The sequence below is a fragment of the Leishmania major genome, chromosome 21 (genome assembly GCF_000002725.2).
Source record: "Leishmania major strain Friedlin complete genome, chromosome 21".
Lineage (NCBI taxonomy): Eukaryota > Euglenozoa > Kinetoplastea > Trypanosomatida > Trypanosomatidae > Leishmania > Leishmania major.
Genome location: NC_007262.2, coordinates 520881 through 534373, shown reverse-complemented (window position 1 = coordinate 534373; position 13493 = coordinate 520881). Strand labels below are relative to the sequence as shown.

Sequence of the window (13493 nt, the reverse complement as noted above, 5' to 3'; positions counted from 1 at the left end):
TCCCCCTCTCCCGACATGTACGAGGGATTGCTGTGCCGAGAGAGAGGAGGGGGCAATGAAGCACAGCAGTATCAGGGCCTGCCTGCGAGTATTTCGCCTTTCACGACTGTCACACTCTCATTTCTGTGTGTGTATGTGTGACTGTGTATGTGTGTGTGCGTGTATGTGTATGTGTGACTGTGTGTGTATGTGTGACTGTGTGTGTGTGTGTGCGTGTGTGTGTGTGTCCCTTGCCGATTGGGAAAGGCGCACTCCCGAGTCGCTTCGCCTCGGTCCTCTGCCGCGCTCTTCGTCCCTCACTGCAGCCGCTGCCTCCATCGCACTAACCCGAACGCCCGTATTTGGAGTCTCTGTGTGTATGTGTGTGTTTGGTGCTCTGCCCCTCCCCCCTCCCGTCCCCCTCTTTCAACTCTACGTCACATGATGTTGACCCCTTCGCTTCGGTTGTATTGTTCTCCTGCCATGTCTGCCTGCGGTGCTCTTCTACTCGGCGTTCGCGTGCTGTGTTGCCCTCACTGCTGCGCCTCCGTTTTCTCGCTCTCTCTCTCTTTTTAGGTGTGCGTCATGAACGTCTGCCCGTCACCCATCCCGGCCCACCCCTCCGCATCTCTACTCTGTCGATCCGTTGCGTGCGCAGTGACTGCAGCCCTCTTTCTCTGCTTTGTGATGTTGATGTCATCGTCTGGTGACCTTTTTTTTTGCACGTGCTGTCCCGCGTCCTCCTTCTCGCACACACCTACACAGTCCCGGCCATGTATCGTGGCTGCTTTTCCTGCGTCATGCACGTGCTCGGGAGTCCTGCGCGTGTGCGTCTGTCGCCAAATGCTGTGTCCTGTCTCCCGTCTCTCTCGGCCCCCGCCCCTCTCCTTCTGTCTTGTTCACCCCTGTGCTTCTTCCAGTTATCCTCATGTCGCGTTCCTGGAAAATGGCGGTGGATGGGGGAGGGAGGGGGAGGGGGGGTCACGTGTCGCCGGCTCTGCCCCTCCTCCTCCTCCCCTTCCCTCCCCCATCCACCTCCCCCCCCCTTTTTCAACTTAACAGACGACGGAGACAAGCTGACAACAAAACAGCAACGTACGTGGGGAGAGAGGTGGGCATACGCCAATGAGAGCGAAGATGCTGTCTTCTTCGCGTCTTCCTCTGTGAGCTGCTGAGCTAGTCGCTGTGGTGCATCTCTTGGAGGGAAAGAGAGGAGGGAGCAATGTTGTTGCCACCCTCGGGCGCCATGGTCTCTCGGACGAAACAGAGCGCAGCTCCTTCTTGCTTGGCTGCTGCCGCTGCACTCTGCACGGTTCGAGCTCGCCCTGCTTCCACTTCTCTTCTTACTCTTTCTCTTGTTGCCGCTCTCCCTCTCTCCTCGCCCTCCTCTTCCTCTGTGCCTGCGCGTGTGCACGCGCGGCCGAGTGCCTCACGTGCGTGGAACTGAGCAGATCGTCGAGGTACCCCCTTCTCGGAGAACGAGAAGGTCTCCACTACTGTGACGGTTGTGTAGGCGGGTGTCTCTTTCTCCGCCTCGATCCTGCTGCGGCGTAAGCCTCGCCAGCTTCGTCTTGCAAGGCGGTCCCCCCCTCCTCCTGTTTTTCGGGTGTGTGCTGTCTTGTATGCTGCCGTGTACTCATTCCCCCAGTCCATGGCCACCGCCGCTCCTGATTAACAGCCCTCCTTCCATATACTCGGTCTCCGCTGCCTCTTCTTTCCCTCCACCGCAGTGCAGCCGCTTCTTCGTACTCGGCGGTGATGTTCGTGCCAATGTCTTACGCGTCTTCTTCGTACGATCTGCCGAGTGGCCCGTCACCGCCGCCGAGGCGCAACGTAGCGGCTGGACGTCGACTTGCCCCTCTCCCGCCGTCGCTGCGCACAGACCCGCATCACCAGGTGAAGTCCACGCGGCCTGCGCGACACCCACCACCACCCTCCTCGTCGGTGCTTTCCCCGTCTTCCTCGACCGTCAGCGCCGCAGCAGGCGCTCGCAGTAGCAGCAAGCAGCGCCAGGATGGCCAGTGCCGTCTACCACCTGTATCGCAGGTAGACCACCCAGCGCCACATCACGCGCCAGCCGCGTCGCCGAAGAGAGCCATCGCAGCAGCTTCAGTGCGGCGGTTGTTTGCAGAGACGGCACCAGCTAGCCGAGGCAGCGCATCAGGGAACAGTGGTGGTGAGGTCATGTTAGACTACAGCAGGGGTGCGCGGCCCTTGTCGGGGGACCCGCAGCGCACCCCCGGTTTCGCTGCAACAAGGCGCCTCACACCGCAGCGCAGAGAGGGCGCCATGGACGTGCCGTCGAGGCCCTCTGTTGCAGCGTCCTCCACGGCCCCGCAAGGCCGCCCAAAGCCACGTGCGCTTGCATTACAGCGCAGCGGTGGTGGCGCACTAGGCAGCGGCCGCACGCAACGTGGCGAATCTCGCGTTTCAGGAACGGCTGCCATACACGGGGCCCCAACACGGCAACCCGCCCACTCGGAGCGCAGTGGACAGCGACACACGTCGTCGGGCACATCTCTGAGCATCGCGGCAAACAATGCCGCCGCCGAGTGTTCGGCACCCGCACTACCGAGTACCGGTTGCCCGGCGTCATCGGCGCAGCAGCATGGGGCTAGCGTTGATCTTCCGTATGCTCTGCATGACATGGACGAGCACTTCTTCACCAACAGGCAGAACTGGAAAACTGAAGAAGAGCTTCCGGGCCTGGTCTGGTCGTTGCTCGAGGGCGTGACGCTGGAGGCACCCTACACCAGCCATCTGTGGGCGCAAGCCTACGCAAGCCCTGCTGACCTCTTGCCAGCGCCGAAGGCAAAAGCATCCGTGCTGCCCGATATGTTTGTGCACCGCGAGAGCCAGCAGCGCACCAACGGCTTCTACGCGTGCGTGCGGTGTGGCACACCGGTCTGCGAACCATCTCATCAAGTGATACCGGCATCTTGCTCTCTTCGCGGTATCGCAGTGTTCGATGCCCTGCATATGAACGGCGTGGAGCTCCGCGTCTGCACGCCAACCGTGAAAGGCGTAGCGCCGCCGCAGTCGCGTGAGCAGCGCTCTTCGTCACCGAGTTTCCCAGCCGTCAAATCGCTCGGCAAAGTAGGGGGCGCTGCGGAGCTCGATGTGGTGGCGGGCGGGCTGCGCTTCCTCGTGCATTGCCGCCACTGCAATGGGTGCCTGGGTGTGATGCGGTTTGGTGAGATAACGGCACCCGCCGCTGCACCTGCCACGACGCTCTTCTGCGCGAACAGCGCGTGCCTCGAGTACGTGCCCTACCGCACGCGTGCCCGGCTTGATCAGTCGATAATGACTGATACGGGTGCCGATCCCGAAGCAGGCAGTAGTGGCCGCGGTGATGGCGCGGCTAGCATGTTCGGCCGCGCCTCTGCGGCGGAGCACGCCCAGTCCAGGGCTACACTGGGGTCTCTATTTGGTCCGCCGCACGGGGCGGTGGCGTGGGGCGTCGAGGGAGCCATCGGTGTCGACTATCGGGAGGAGCAAGGGATCATCAGCTACGCTGGCGACGACACCCGCCTCGATGCGTCGTTCGACGCCTTGCTGAAGGATCTCGACCCGTGCGCTGATCTAACACCGATATCCAGCAGTGTTGGCTCAGACGGATAGCAAGCAGGCAAGGAGGGCAGGGAGCGGACTCGTGCGTGGCTTGCAGTCCCGCCCCTTTTCGCAGGCCACGCTTTGCCCTATGGCCGGACATGTGCCATTCTCCGATGCACCGTTTGGCACCCCGCCCTCGCCCCCCCCCTCGTCGCATGGTGGACGTCTTGTTAGAGTTGTGGAAGATGGCGGTGGCTGTGGTGGGGTGAATGGGCGATGACGGTGCACAGAAAATCAATAGACCCGATGTACATGGAGCGCAAACGGCGGTGTCTCTTGGGCGGGCACATTGCCACCCACCCATCGCCGCATCTTGTCTGGTATGAGGCACGCGCAACGCCCCCCCCCCTACACACGACGAGCGAGAGTCAGAGAAGCAATACCCACATTGCATGTGCGTGCGTGCGTGAGCGGCATTCTTTATCATTACTTTCGCGTTCGCTTTTTCTGCACCGCATCACCGCTGTGTCGCCTACCCAGCTACACACGTGTACGCCTCTGTGGCTCAGTGTTGCGTGCGCTGTCATCAGCAGGCGCGCGCTCTCCCTTTCTTCCGTCCGTTGTTGGGTGCGTCGCCTGCGTCCACCGCGTCTGAATGCGCGTGTGTGTGTGCGGGCCATCACAACCGCGGTCTCTCCCTCTGCACGAACTGCGCTTGCGCGTCATATTGGTCTCCTGTCACACAAACTGGGCGGTTGTCTCGGAGGCTGCCGAGGAGGGGGAGGAGTGTCGCAGCGGGAAGAAGCGTATCCTTTGGCAGCGGTGTGCGGTGTCTGTGTGTGTGTGTGTGTGTGTGTGTGTATGTCCGCTCCCCCTCGTCCTCCCACCCTCTCACTGCCGTGAAGCTACCCGAGCTCTCATGCGGACGTGCATGCGTCGTAGCACTGTCCTGCCCGCCCCCTTTCCCATCTCGTCCACACCCTTCCAGCTGCGATCTTCATGGGTGAGGTTCGCAGTCGGCGCCATCTTCGCCCTGCGTCGCTTCCGTTCTCCCCCCTGCTCCCCTTTGGCGTTGTACACGTCGTATGCGTAACTCTCCCTCTCCCCTGTGCCATCGCGGAATAACCGCCGGCCACATTCGCTTCCTTTCTCGTGGCTGTGTTTCTCGCTTCTACTCCTGCGTGACGCCCCACACACGTATACGCATCCATGCACCTTACATGCTCGCGCCTTCGCAGGATTCTTAAACAAAGAAAAACTACTATCACCACCGCCGCCGTCAACACCACCCCGACCCACGCCATCGCTCTCTTTCATTCAGTTCTGCCTCTTCTACGCGCTTCTGTTCTCGTGTCCATCGTCGCGTGCACCCACCCAAGCGACCTGCTCCGCTGCTCGTCTCTGTCTTGCTCGCTCGCTCACTAAATCCCCTCCCTCGACACCGTCACGCTCAGTGCCACCACCGCGCCAACGGCCAACCAAAGCCCTTTTGCACGTAACATAAATCGAGCAAGAGTAGCCGCTACTTCCCCCTCACACACACACACACACCACACACCCCCAGCCCCCGTTTTCACAGCCATCACAGAGCACAGCCAGGGCGAACTACCGGCGACTATACAACCACTGCAGGCGTGCTCGCCTTGCGAAGATCGCGTTTCCTGTGTACCTGTCTCTTTATCTCTCTCTCTCTCGGCCCATCCACGAGCCCCTCCTCTCCCCATCCCTCCTACTCCTTCCCCTCATATTCTTCATCGAGGCATCGCTAAGGTTTGTGCTACGTTCGGCCAGCTGGTCGAACGCCGTATCCAGCACTCGTAGGTGCGTGCGTGCGTCTGTGTGTGTGTGTGTATGTGTGTGTGTGTGTGTGTCTACCTGCTTTCACCCGCAGTCTCACTCGTCAAGCGCTTTAGACGTACGTCTTTCGTGTTTCAGTGGTCTACTTGGCGGTGTCTTGGCAGCACGTGCGTGTCTGTGAGTGCACGCGTGTGTGCAGCTGTTTTCATTTTTTTTTCGCTGCCCGAGGGTCGTGCACGTCTCGGCGTCGTACCAAAAACGTCCTTCGCTGCTCCCTCCCACCCACGCAAGTGTTAACCGTCACCAAGTCGCCTGCGCATCCGTCTCTCTCCCCGGGCCCACGCCTTCGAGTGCTTCCGCACAAGAAGTACTCCTTCTCACCAGTTTTGCGCGCGCCTTCACTTGGCTGCGAGGACCAAGCAGCCCCCCCCCCCCACCCCCCCGCTCTCCCCCAATCACCCCGATTTGTCGTTGAGCTGCTCCTCGACGCGCACGCGTATGTCCAACAGGTGAGGGGTGCTTCGGTTAGATCTCTTTTCGTTTTTCCAACATATATCATCGCCACCATCACCCTCTTGAAGCTTGACTGTTTCTCTCTGTACGGGTTCCGGCGAGAGTGTTACACACGTACACAGGCAAAATACGAGGCATAGGCGGCATCGCTCACGGCTTACACCACGACGCGCTCCCCTGACACAAACGCACGTGCGCCGTTATCTGTGTCGTTGTTCTTGTCTCTCCCTTTTGTTGTTGTTATTGCGCGTTGCTTGTTTTAGCATCGACGCGGTGGACTTGGTGCTTGTGCGTCCGTGGAGTATCTCGTCTTGTCGCTGTCGCTTGCGGTGCACACAGACAGGCACACACGCGTACATACACCCCTCCTCCTTCTCGTCCCTCTATATCTTACGTTTTCCTTTTCTGGTTTCGCCTCCGTCAACCTCCCCCCCCCCCCAAACACACACACACACACGCATACACCTTTCTCTTCCTCCCCCTCCCGCCCGTGTCGCACCTTGGATAGCCTGCGGACGGCCTAATTTCTGGGTGTTTCTGCGGCGTGGCCGCCTCGCGGACGCTGGGGTGTGTACTTGGGTTGGTTGTTGTCGCCCTTCGAAGAAGTGGCGATTGGCATCTTTCTCTTCGTGTGCGGGACGCGGGCGGTTCTTGTGACGCTGCTCGTTCTCCTCCTCTACCGCCTGCGCTCGCCCACCCACCCCCTCCCTCTCTGCCGCTTATTGTTTGTTCGCTGGCTGTGGCTTCGGCCGGTGCCGGTGCCCCCCTCACGACCACGACCTCCACACCCAGCGTTACAGCTCACGGGGAGGGTTTTTCTCCTACGCCTGCTCCAGTGCACGTCTCTTTCTCGCTGAGTACTTGCCAAGAGGCGCTCTTCGCCCCTCAAGCTGCTGGCGTGCAGCGCTCGCCGAGGCCAGTCGAGCGCAGGCATCGAAGAGAGAGAGAGAGAGGGCGGAGAAAGTGCTGCTGAAACAGGAACGCGCGCGCATCGCACGGAGCTCTTTTGGGAGAGGGACTTGGGGCAGTGATCGCGTATACGAACCCGACAAGGTTCGTCTCGCAAGAACGCAAGCACACAGCAGTGCGCTGTTGCAAGCTTTTAGGGCACCTGTGCAGCCGCGTCTTCCTTTCTCACAACTGTCTCTGTGCTTGTGTGTGGCGGGGACTGTGCGCGCAGGGCGAAAGCATCGTCAGGAACAGCTACCCTGCCCACGCGTAGGACGACGAGACACCAAGGCACCGATCTGTGCACGCACACGCACACGCACAGAGGCAGTGCACGAGGACGTCATATTTCTTTTCATCGCTGTTTGGGAGAGTGGGTTTCGGAGCGTGTGTAGGGGCGTCGAGGTGTGGACGAGAGAGACACAGCTTTTTGCGTCCTTCTTTCCTTGTTTCTCTCCCTGCACCGTATCTTCCCCCCCCCCCCACACACACACACATACCAGACGGAAACACGTTGCCTCCGCGAGGGGACGGAAAACGGAAGAGGTCGACGCACGCACCGGTACGCAATCGTACACAGGCGTGAGGGCAATCAAGCCGCTCCTCTCTCCCTTTTCCGTCTCGTCCCTGGTCTTTCCAAGAGGCCTACGTGCTTGACGGGTGCCTACGCACACGCTGACACGCACACACATACTCACATAGTGAATGCGTGCGTGCGTGTGTCCCTCATCCTTTCCTAACCGCTTGCACCGCCTTTTGTCTGAGTCTCACGCGCACCCGGGGATGGCATACGGCGGGCCTGCGCCAGCCAACCCGCACCTTGCCGCGCTGGCGAAGGATGTGCATCGAATCACTGGTAACATCAGCGGACCCTTCCGCAAGGGTGAATACACGATGGTGCTGCAGCAGTTTGATATGTTGATGGCCACCTCCGCTGTGGAGGAGGTCGCCGCGATGGCGGTGGAGTGCCGCGAAGAGATGCGCGAGCTCGACTTGCTGGGGCAGTCGCGGAACGTCTTGGGCCCCGACTTCTTAACATGGCGGCTGACAACGCCGCAGGGGCGCGCGATCGGCGTCAATGGCAACTACAGCCTTCCGAAGCCGTCCACAGTCTCTGACGACACCTACCAGCTGTACCTGCTCGAGCAGCAGATTGAGGATGCCTGGGGCCAGGTGCTGCTGGCGTCGATGCGTCAGGTGCCTGACGAGCAGGAGCATCATGAAGAGATCGTGAACGACTTTGAGCGGTTGTTCGAGCGCTGCTCCGACTACTTGCGCGCGATGCTGCAAGACACTATGAGCGCCGTACACCTGCTGGACATCACGGTGATGGACGCCTCGGAGCTGTCAACGCAGTATGTTGTCTGTGCGGCGCTAATGAAGCACCCTCCACCGGACGTCGCCGCACTGGTAAAATTCATTGAGTACCTGAAGCAGCGCAGCATTCCACTCTCACTGGCCGCCGCAGAGCAGCTGGAGCGCATCTACCTGCGCTTCATGAAGGGTGAGGCGGCCGCGGACGTGTTTGAGAGCGTCACCGCCGCCGGCGTCATCCCGCTGTCTGTGAGGCCGTTTGCGATGCTGTTCAACAATCTCACGGACGCGAACGCGGTGCTGGACGCGTATGACCTGATGCTGGACTACGGCATTGCACCCGAGGAGTCCACGCTGCGAATCCTGTGCAAGCAGTCTCGCATGGAGTACGCCAAGCTGCACTTCACCACGGTGCTCAAGAACATGGCAAACGCCACTAGCGCGACACAGGCCCACTCGCCGTCGCCGCCGCCACCTCGCTCGCCACTGGCGTCTGGGGGCGCTGGCGTGGCACCTGTGCACACGAGTGCCGCCGCCTCGACCTCCACCGCCTCTACTGCATCGCGGCGGCGAGACGAACGTTCGTACTTTGCGCAGCGCATCGAGGAGCTGGCGGAGCGCAAGCCCAAGGCGTCGCTCCTGGAGGCTCTGAAGGTGCTGCACCGCGCCGAGGTGGAGGGGACATCTCTGGAAGGGGACACCTACATCATGTCCGCCCTGCTGCGGCACTACTGCCGCAGCACGACCCCGCGCCACTACCTGGTGTTGCCCTTCAGCGAATCACTAGCATACCGGCCTGGTCCTGTCTCTGACGGCGTGCGCGCCGCATCGCATGTGGAAGGTGGTGGCAACTCCAAGGGGCACCCCGCGGCGAACGGGTTTGACCTCGGCCCTGACCCCGCCAACGAGGAGCTGTTGGAGGGAGAGGGGAAGAGCGCCGTCAACGAGGAGCTCGAGGGGCTGCCAGGCGCGCCAACGCGCTCCCGCGGTGGGGAGCCGGAGGCGGAGAAAGGCCGCCGCCCACGCCCGCGGCAGCGCGATCCGTACTTCGCAGACAGCTCCGAGGAGGGCACGTACATTCTCGAGGTACTCAAGTCCTACGGCTCCTACCCAGACAACAGCGTCCTGCAGGCGCTGTCGGCCCAATACGAAGGGCAGGTGCCGCACATGGAGATCGTCGCCAGCGCCGCCGACGCCTTCTTCGAGGGCTGTATGGCCTCTCACGGCACCATGAGCCCCGTGGACTGCCGTTTTCTCCACGCGCTCGGCTACTACTACATCGACAACCGATGGCGCGACCGCGCGCACCTCCTGGTGCGACGCGTGCTGGAGATGTTCTACGCCTACCATGTGACCTTCCGCGCCGACCTCAGCGGAACGGAGAAGTGGTTCTCCTACTTTGCCGTCATTGTGGGCACGAAGACCGGACCACTCGACCTCGGTATCGGCCTCTTCGCTGCGTCCCTGGCTCTCTCCGACAAGACGGTGAACCCTAAAGTGGCCACAAAGTTGACGGCGAAGCGGGACTCGTCGGAACACGTGATCGAAGCCATCGCGGAGCTCGAAAAGTGCGGGTGGGATTACCATCGAATCCTCTTCTGTGACGCCCTCATGCTAGAGCCGCAGGAACGGGCGAGCGCAGAGAAGAACGAGAGCCCCGCTGGGGCGAACGGCGCTGGCTCACGCGACCACCATCACGGCCGAGGCGCGAACGGCAGCCATGCCGCAGGAGCAGTGGCCTCGTCTGCCGCAGCGGCCGGAGAGGAGCACCTCGGCAAAGAGAGTATCTATACCTCGGCTGGCCAAGGTCCGAGCTCCTACAACAACTCGCATCTGCTGTCAGCCCGTCCTAGCCTCGTCACGTACATGTACGTGGCACTTCGTGACTTAGGCGTTGACAAGAAGACGGCTGACTGGCTGCGTGACAAGCTCAAGGCCGCGCGGCAGGAGGCATTGGCATCGAAGAGGACTCGCTGAGGTTCTGTCGTGCGCTCCGCGCATTTCGTCACTGACAACGGCACCAGGTGATGGTAGCGGGCCGGAGAAAAGAGAAGAAGAGCATCAGCGGGCATGGGAGAGAGGGGACGCGGTGGGGTGCGTGGTGCACGCTGATGCTGTTGCGAAGCCTTGTTGAGCAGAGGAGAACATGGACAGACAGGACGCGAGCGATCTGTGTGGAGCGTCATTTTGCACAGCCTCGGTGGTGCTCCACGCGACAGCCCTGCGTCCTTCCGCCGCCGCTCCCCCCCCCACACACACACACAAGAGCGCTGACAGCCGGCTCGTTGCTGCCCCCCTTCTTCCTCCTTCCCTCTTTTCTGCGTAGTTGCCCACGCCCTCTCAGGCCCCGATCGGCGTCTGCGTCACGGAAGGGTCTCCTTTCCTCTCTGGGTTTCTTGTCCTGCGACCAGCGTTGATCTGCTACGTGAAAGTCGCCTTGAGCGGGTTTGTGTGGCGTATGCGAGGAGGAGGGGCAGTCGTTGCCCCTTTTCCGTTCGTGCCAGGTGCCTGACTGTGCCGCGGAAACTTTTTCTTTCGCCATCTCGGACGGTCAAGGAGGCGGCTGCGGTTATGTGCTGCGCTTTGGTGCGCCGCCGCCTTCGTCGTTCGCCTCTCCCCGTCTTCTCCTCTCCACCACTGCGCTGCGCTGTTCTTGCGCTCCCTTACCTCTGTCTGTAACCGTGAGGGTGTTACGCGTATATATGTCTATATATATATATATATATCTATATATATATATGTGTGTGTGGGTGGGTGGGTAGGTGGGTTTATGTGTGGGTGTGACAGCTGCAACAGCGGCGCCTGTTGAAGTTGCGGGCCTCCAACGTGCTCCCCTTCCCCTCCACCTCCGTCACCGATCAGGCTCGGTCTCTCCCTCACTTTCCCTCCTACAGTGCCATTTTTTCCGCACCACGGCGTTGATGTCACTTCTTCTGACACATACACACACACACACGTCAAATTGGTGCGCCATAGACGCAGTCTGTGCGACAGCGGGGATGAGAGGCGTGCATGATCGCGCATGTGTGCAGAGGGCCCCCCCTCTCTCATCTCTCATGTATAGCTCTCACAGACCTTCCCCACCACCGTCGTGCATGCCTCCACACCCGTCCTGGTTGCGAGCTCCTGTGGCTATATATGGTGTATTCGAGTTGAAACCAGCACACAAGGAAAGTGTGCGTGTGCGTGTTGGATGAACTCAATCCTCGCGCACGCAAGAGAGAAGACGCACTCGAGGTCCTGTGTTGGTCTGTTTTCTCACGGCGACTGGATATTGGGCTGACAGCTCCTCTCAACCACGCTTCCCCATCCCCCTTCTACCTTCCTGTTGACTGGTGCGGTGGTCGTGATCACTATCGACTTGTGCCTGTCTTCCCCTCCACCCTCCTCTTCTCCCTCTTGCTCTCTGCGCTCATGCAGCTGTGTGTGTGTGCGCGCGCGCGTATCTGCGTGGGTCTCTCTTCCTCGGATGTTTTGCACTCCCCTGATTCATGTCCTCGACTCTTGTGGCCGTGTACGAGCAGGCATGTAGCGATGCCGCCGTGCTGCCCAACTCGGCGCTGGCCCGTTGCTTCGCCGCCACCGAACAAGCTATGCTGCTGCAGGTGTTGTCCCTCAGCACGAACCTTATCGGGCCGCGTGGGCTAGTAGCGCTCTTACCTGTGCTACGTGAGTGTCGGCACACCTTGCACACTCTCGACCTCAGCCACAATAGCCTCGACAACGCAACCATTCGACAGCTGGTGCTGTGCTTTGCAAGCGGCGGCTTTTCCGCACTGCGCCGACTCGAACTGCGCGGCAACCTGCTCACCTATCAGGGCGGCAAGTGCCTTGTCCACTGGTGTGAGGGGCTGCGCACAGTGAGGCAAGCACACGACACGCGGCAAGCCGGCGTTGATGATGTGAAGGGCAGAAGCGCTCATTCTCTCGCCCCGGCTGCGCCACCTGGCGCACCAGCGTCGCTTCTTTGCTGCGCTGAATACTGGTGTGATGCGACCGATGTTAACATCGACTACGTCGGCATCGAAGATACCGCCATGCCGGAGATGTTGCAGAGGGCTCTTCTTCAGCGAATCACGGACGCCATGGCGCGCCGTGAGGCGCGTCGGCTGGGACACAGCTCGCAACGACGCAGTCTCAGTTGTGTTGCGACACGCGAATCAGGCCCCGTGGCAGACACATCAGGCGCGGCCGACTCTCCACGACTGTCCTCGGCGGATGCCGAGAGTGTTAAGGCGCCTGTCCTTGATGGCCCCCCGATCGTGGGTACAGCGCACCCCTTCGCACGGAGCCCGGCCGACTTTTTCACGGACGACAATGACGAGCTGCAACACAGCGACGTCATGAAGGTCGCCGCCGCCGTCGGTGCCGCAGCAGTCGCCGTCACAGAGGCTCGTGAGACAGACGTTCCTCGCTTTCTCCAAGATGATATCGACATGGATGTCCTTCACAAACCTGCCTACGATTACACCAGCGCCGGTGACAACGTTTCAGGTGGGGCGGAGGAGTTGGAGGACGTCAGGGACGACAGCGGCTATCACAGCGACAACAGCCCCGCTGCCGGGGTCGCCGGCACGCTCTTGAGTGCTGACGCATATGCAGATCAGCGGTCATTTGGAATGCACCGGCGATCGGGCTCTGTGGCAGAAGCGTTGCCCTTCCCAAACCACTCGCTGAAAGAGGGTAGCGGGACTGATGCGCGGTGCGCGGTATCGTGTTCGCGTCCGGCATCGTCGCCGCCCATGTCCCCTACTGCTTCGGACGGCTTTGCTTCGTACACCGCCGAGCCTTCAGCAGCAGCAGCAGCGCAGCAGCAGCAGCAAGAGGAAGTGGAGCCGTACCCTCCTCCGCCGCTAAAGACTGCCTCGAACATCTTGGATGAGTTGGGGCTTGAGGCTGTCGCGGAAACAGCTGGCGGCGGCAGCGGCGGTGGTGATGGTGGTGGTATGGAGGAAGATGCCGATACAGTGCCTATGTGGCTCGAGGCGCTGTAGCATGCTATCAAATATTTTGGCGTGCGGCACGTTTGTGCAACTCGAGTCGGCCTTGTCTCAGGCGCTGCAAGGTGGTGTGCCTTCTCTGCCGACTACCGTTTTGGCTGCCTTTAAGCGCCGTCTTTCTTTTTCCGCTCCATACCCCTCCCAGCCCGCCCCCGCGTCGGATCGTGTGTTGCACGACCCACCAACCCATCCCGCCCCGCCACGCTCTGCCCTGCCCATCTCGCTTCCTTGCGCACCTCCTCCTCCTCCTCCTCTGCTTTTGTTGATGCAACGGTTGTGCTCGTTGTCCCCCACCCCCCACCCCTCCTCCTCTCCCTGCATGTAAAGCGACAACACCCGCACACATCCTCATCCGTTTGTGCCGACCATGTACGCTGTTATCACCACCAC

At 61.0% G+C, this 13493-nt stretch overlaps 3 protein-coding genes across 3 annotated transcripts; all 3 read left to right on the top strand.

The window, feature by feature from the left end:
• Positions 1–2268: 2268 nt before the first annotated feature.
• Positions 2269–3600, top strand: LMJF_21_1280 (conserved hypothetical protein; the record flags this gene model as incomplete). The annotated part of the gene is made up of 1 exon (XM_001683028.1): positions 2269–3600. The coding sequence occupies one exon, from the start codon at positions 2269–2271 to the stop codon at positions 3598–3600; it is 1332 nt and encodes a 443-aa protein (XP_001683080.1).
• Positions 3601–7572: 3972 nt separating this feature from the next.
• LMJF_21_1270 (conserved hypothetical protein) lies at positions 7573–10080 on the top strand (the record flags this gene model as incomplete). The annotated part of the gene is made up of 1 exon (XM_001683027.1): positions 7573–10080. One exon carries the CDS (start codon positions 7573–7575, stop codon positions 10078–10080), a length of 2508 nt encoding a protein of 835 aa, XP_001683079.1.
• A 1514-nt stretch (positions 10081–11594) lies between these two features.
• LMJF_21_1260 (conserved hypothetical protein) lies at positions 11595–13097 on the top strand (the record flags this gene model as incomplete). Its single annotated transcript, XM_001683026.1, has 1 exon — positions 11595–13097. The coding sequence occupies one exon, from the start codon at positions 11595–11597 to the stop codon at positions 13095–13097; it is 1503 nt and encodes a 500-aa protein (XP_001683078.1).
• Between the last annotated feature and the right edge of the window lie 396 nt (positions 13098–13493).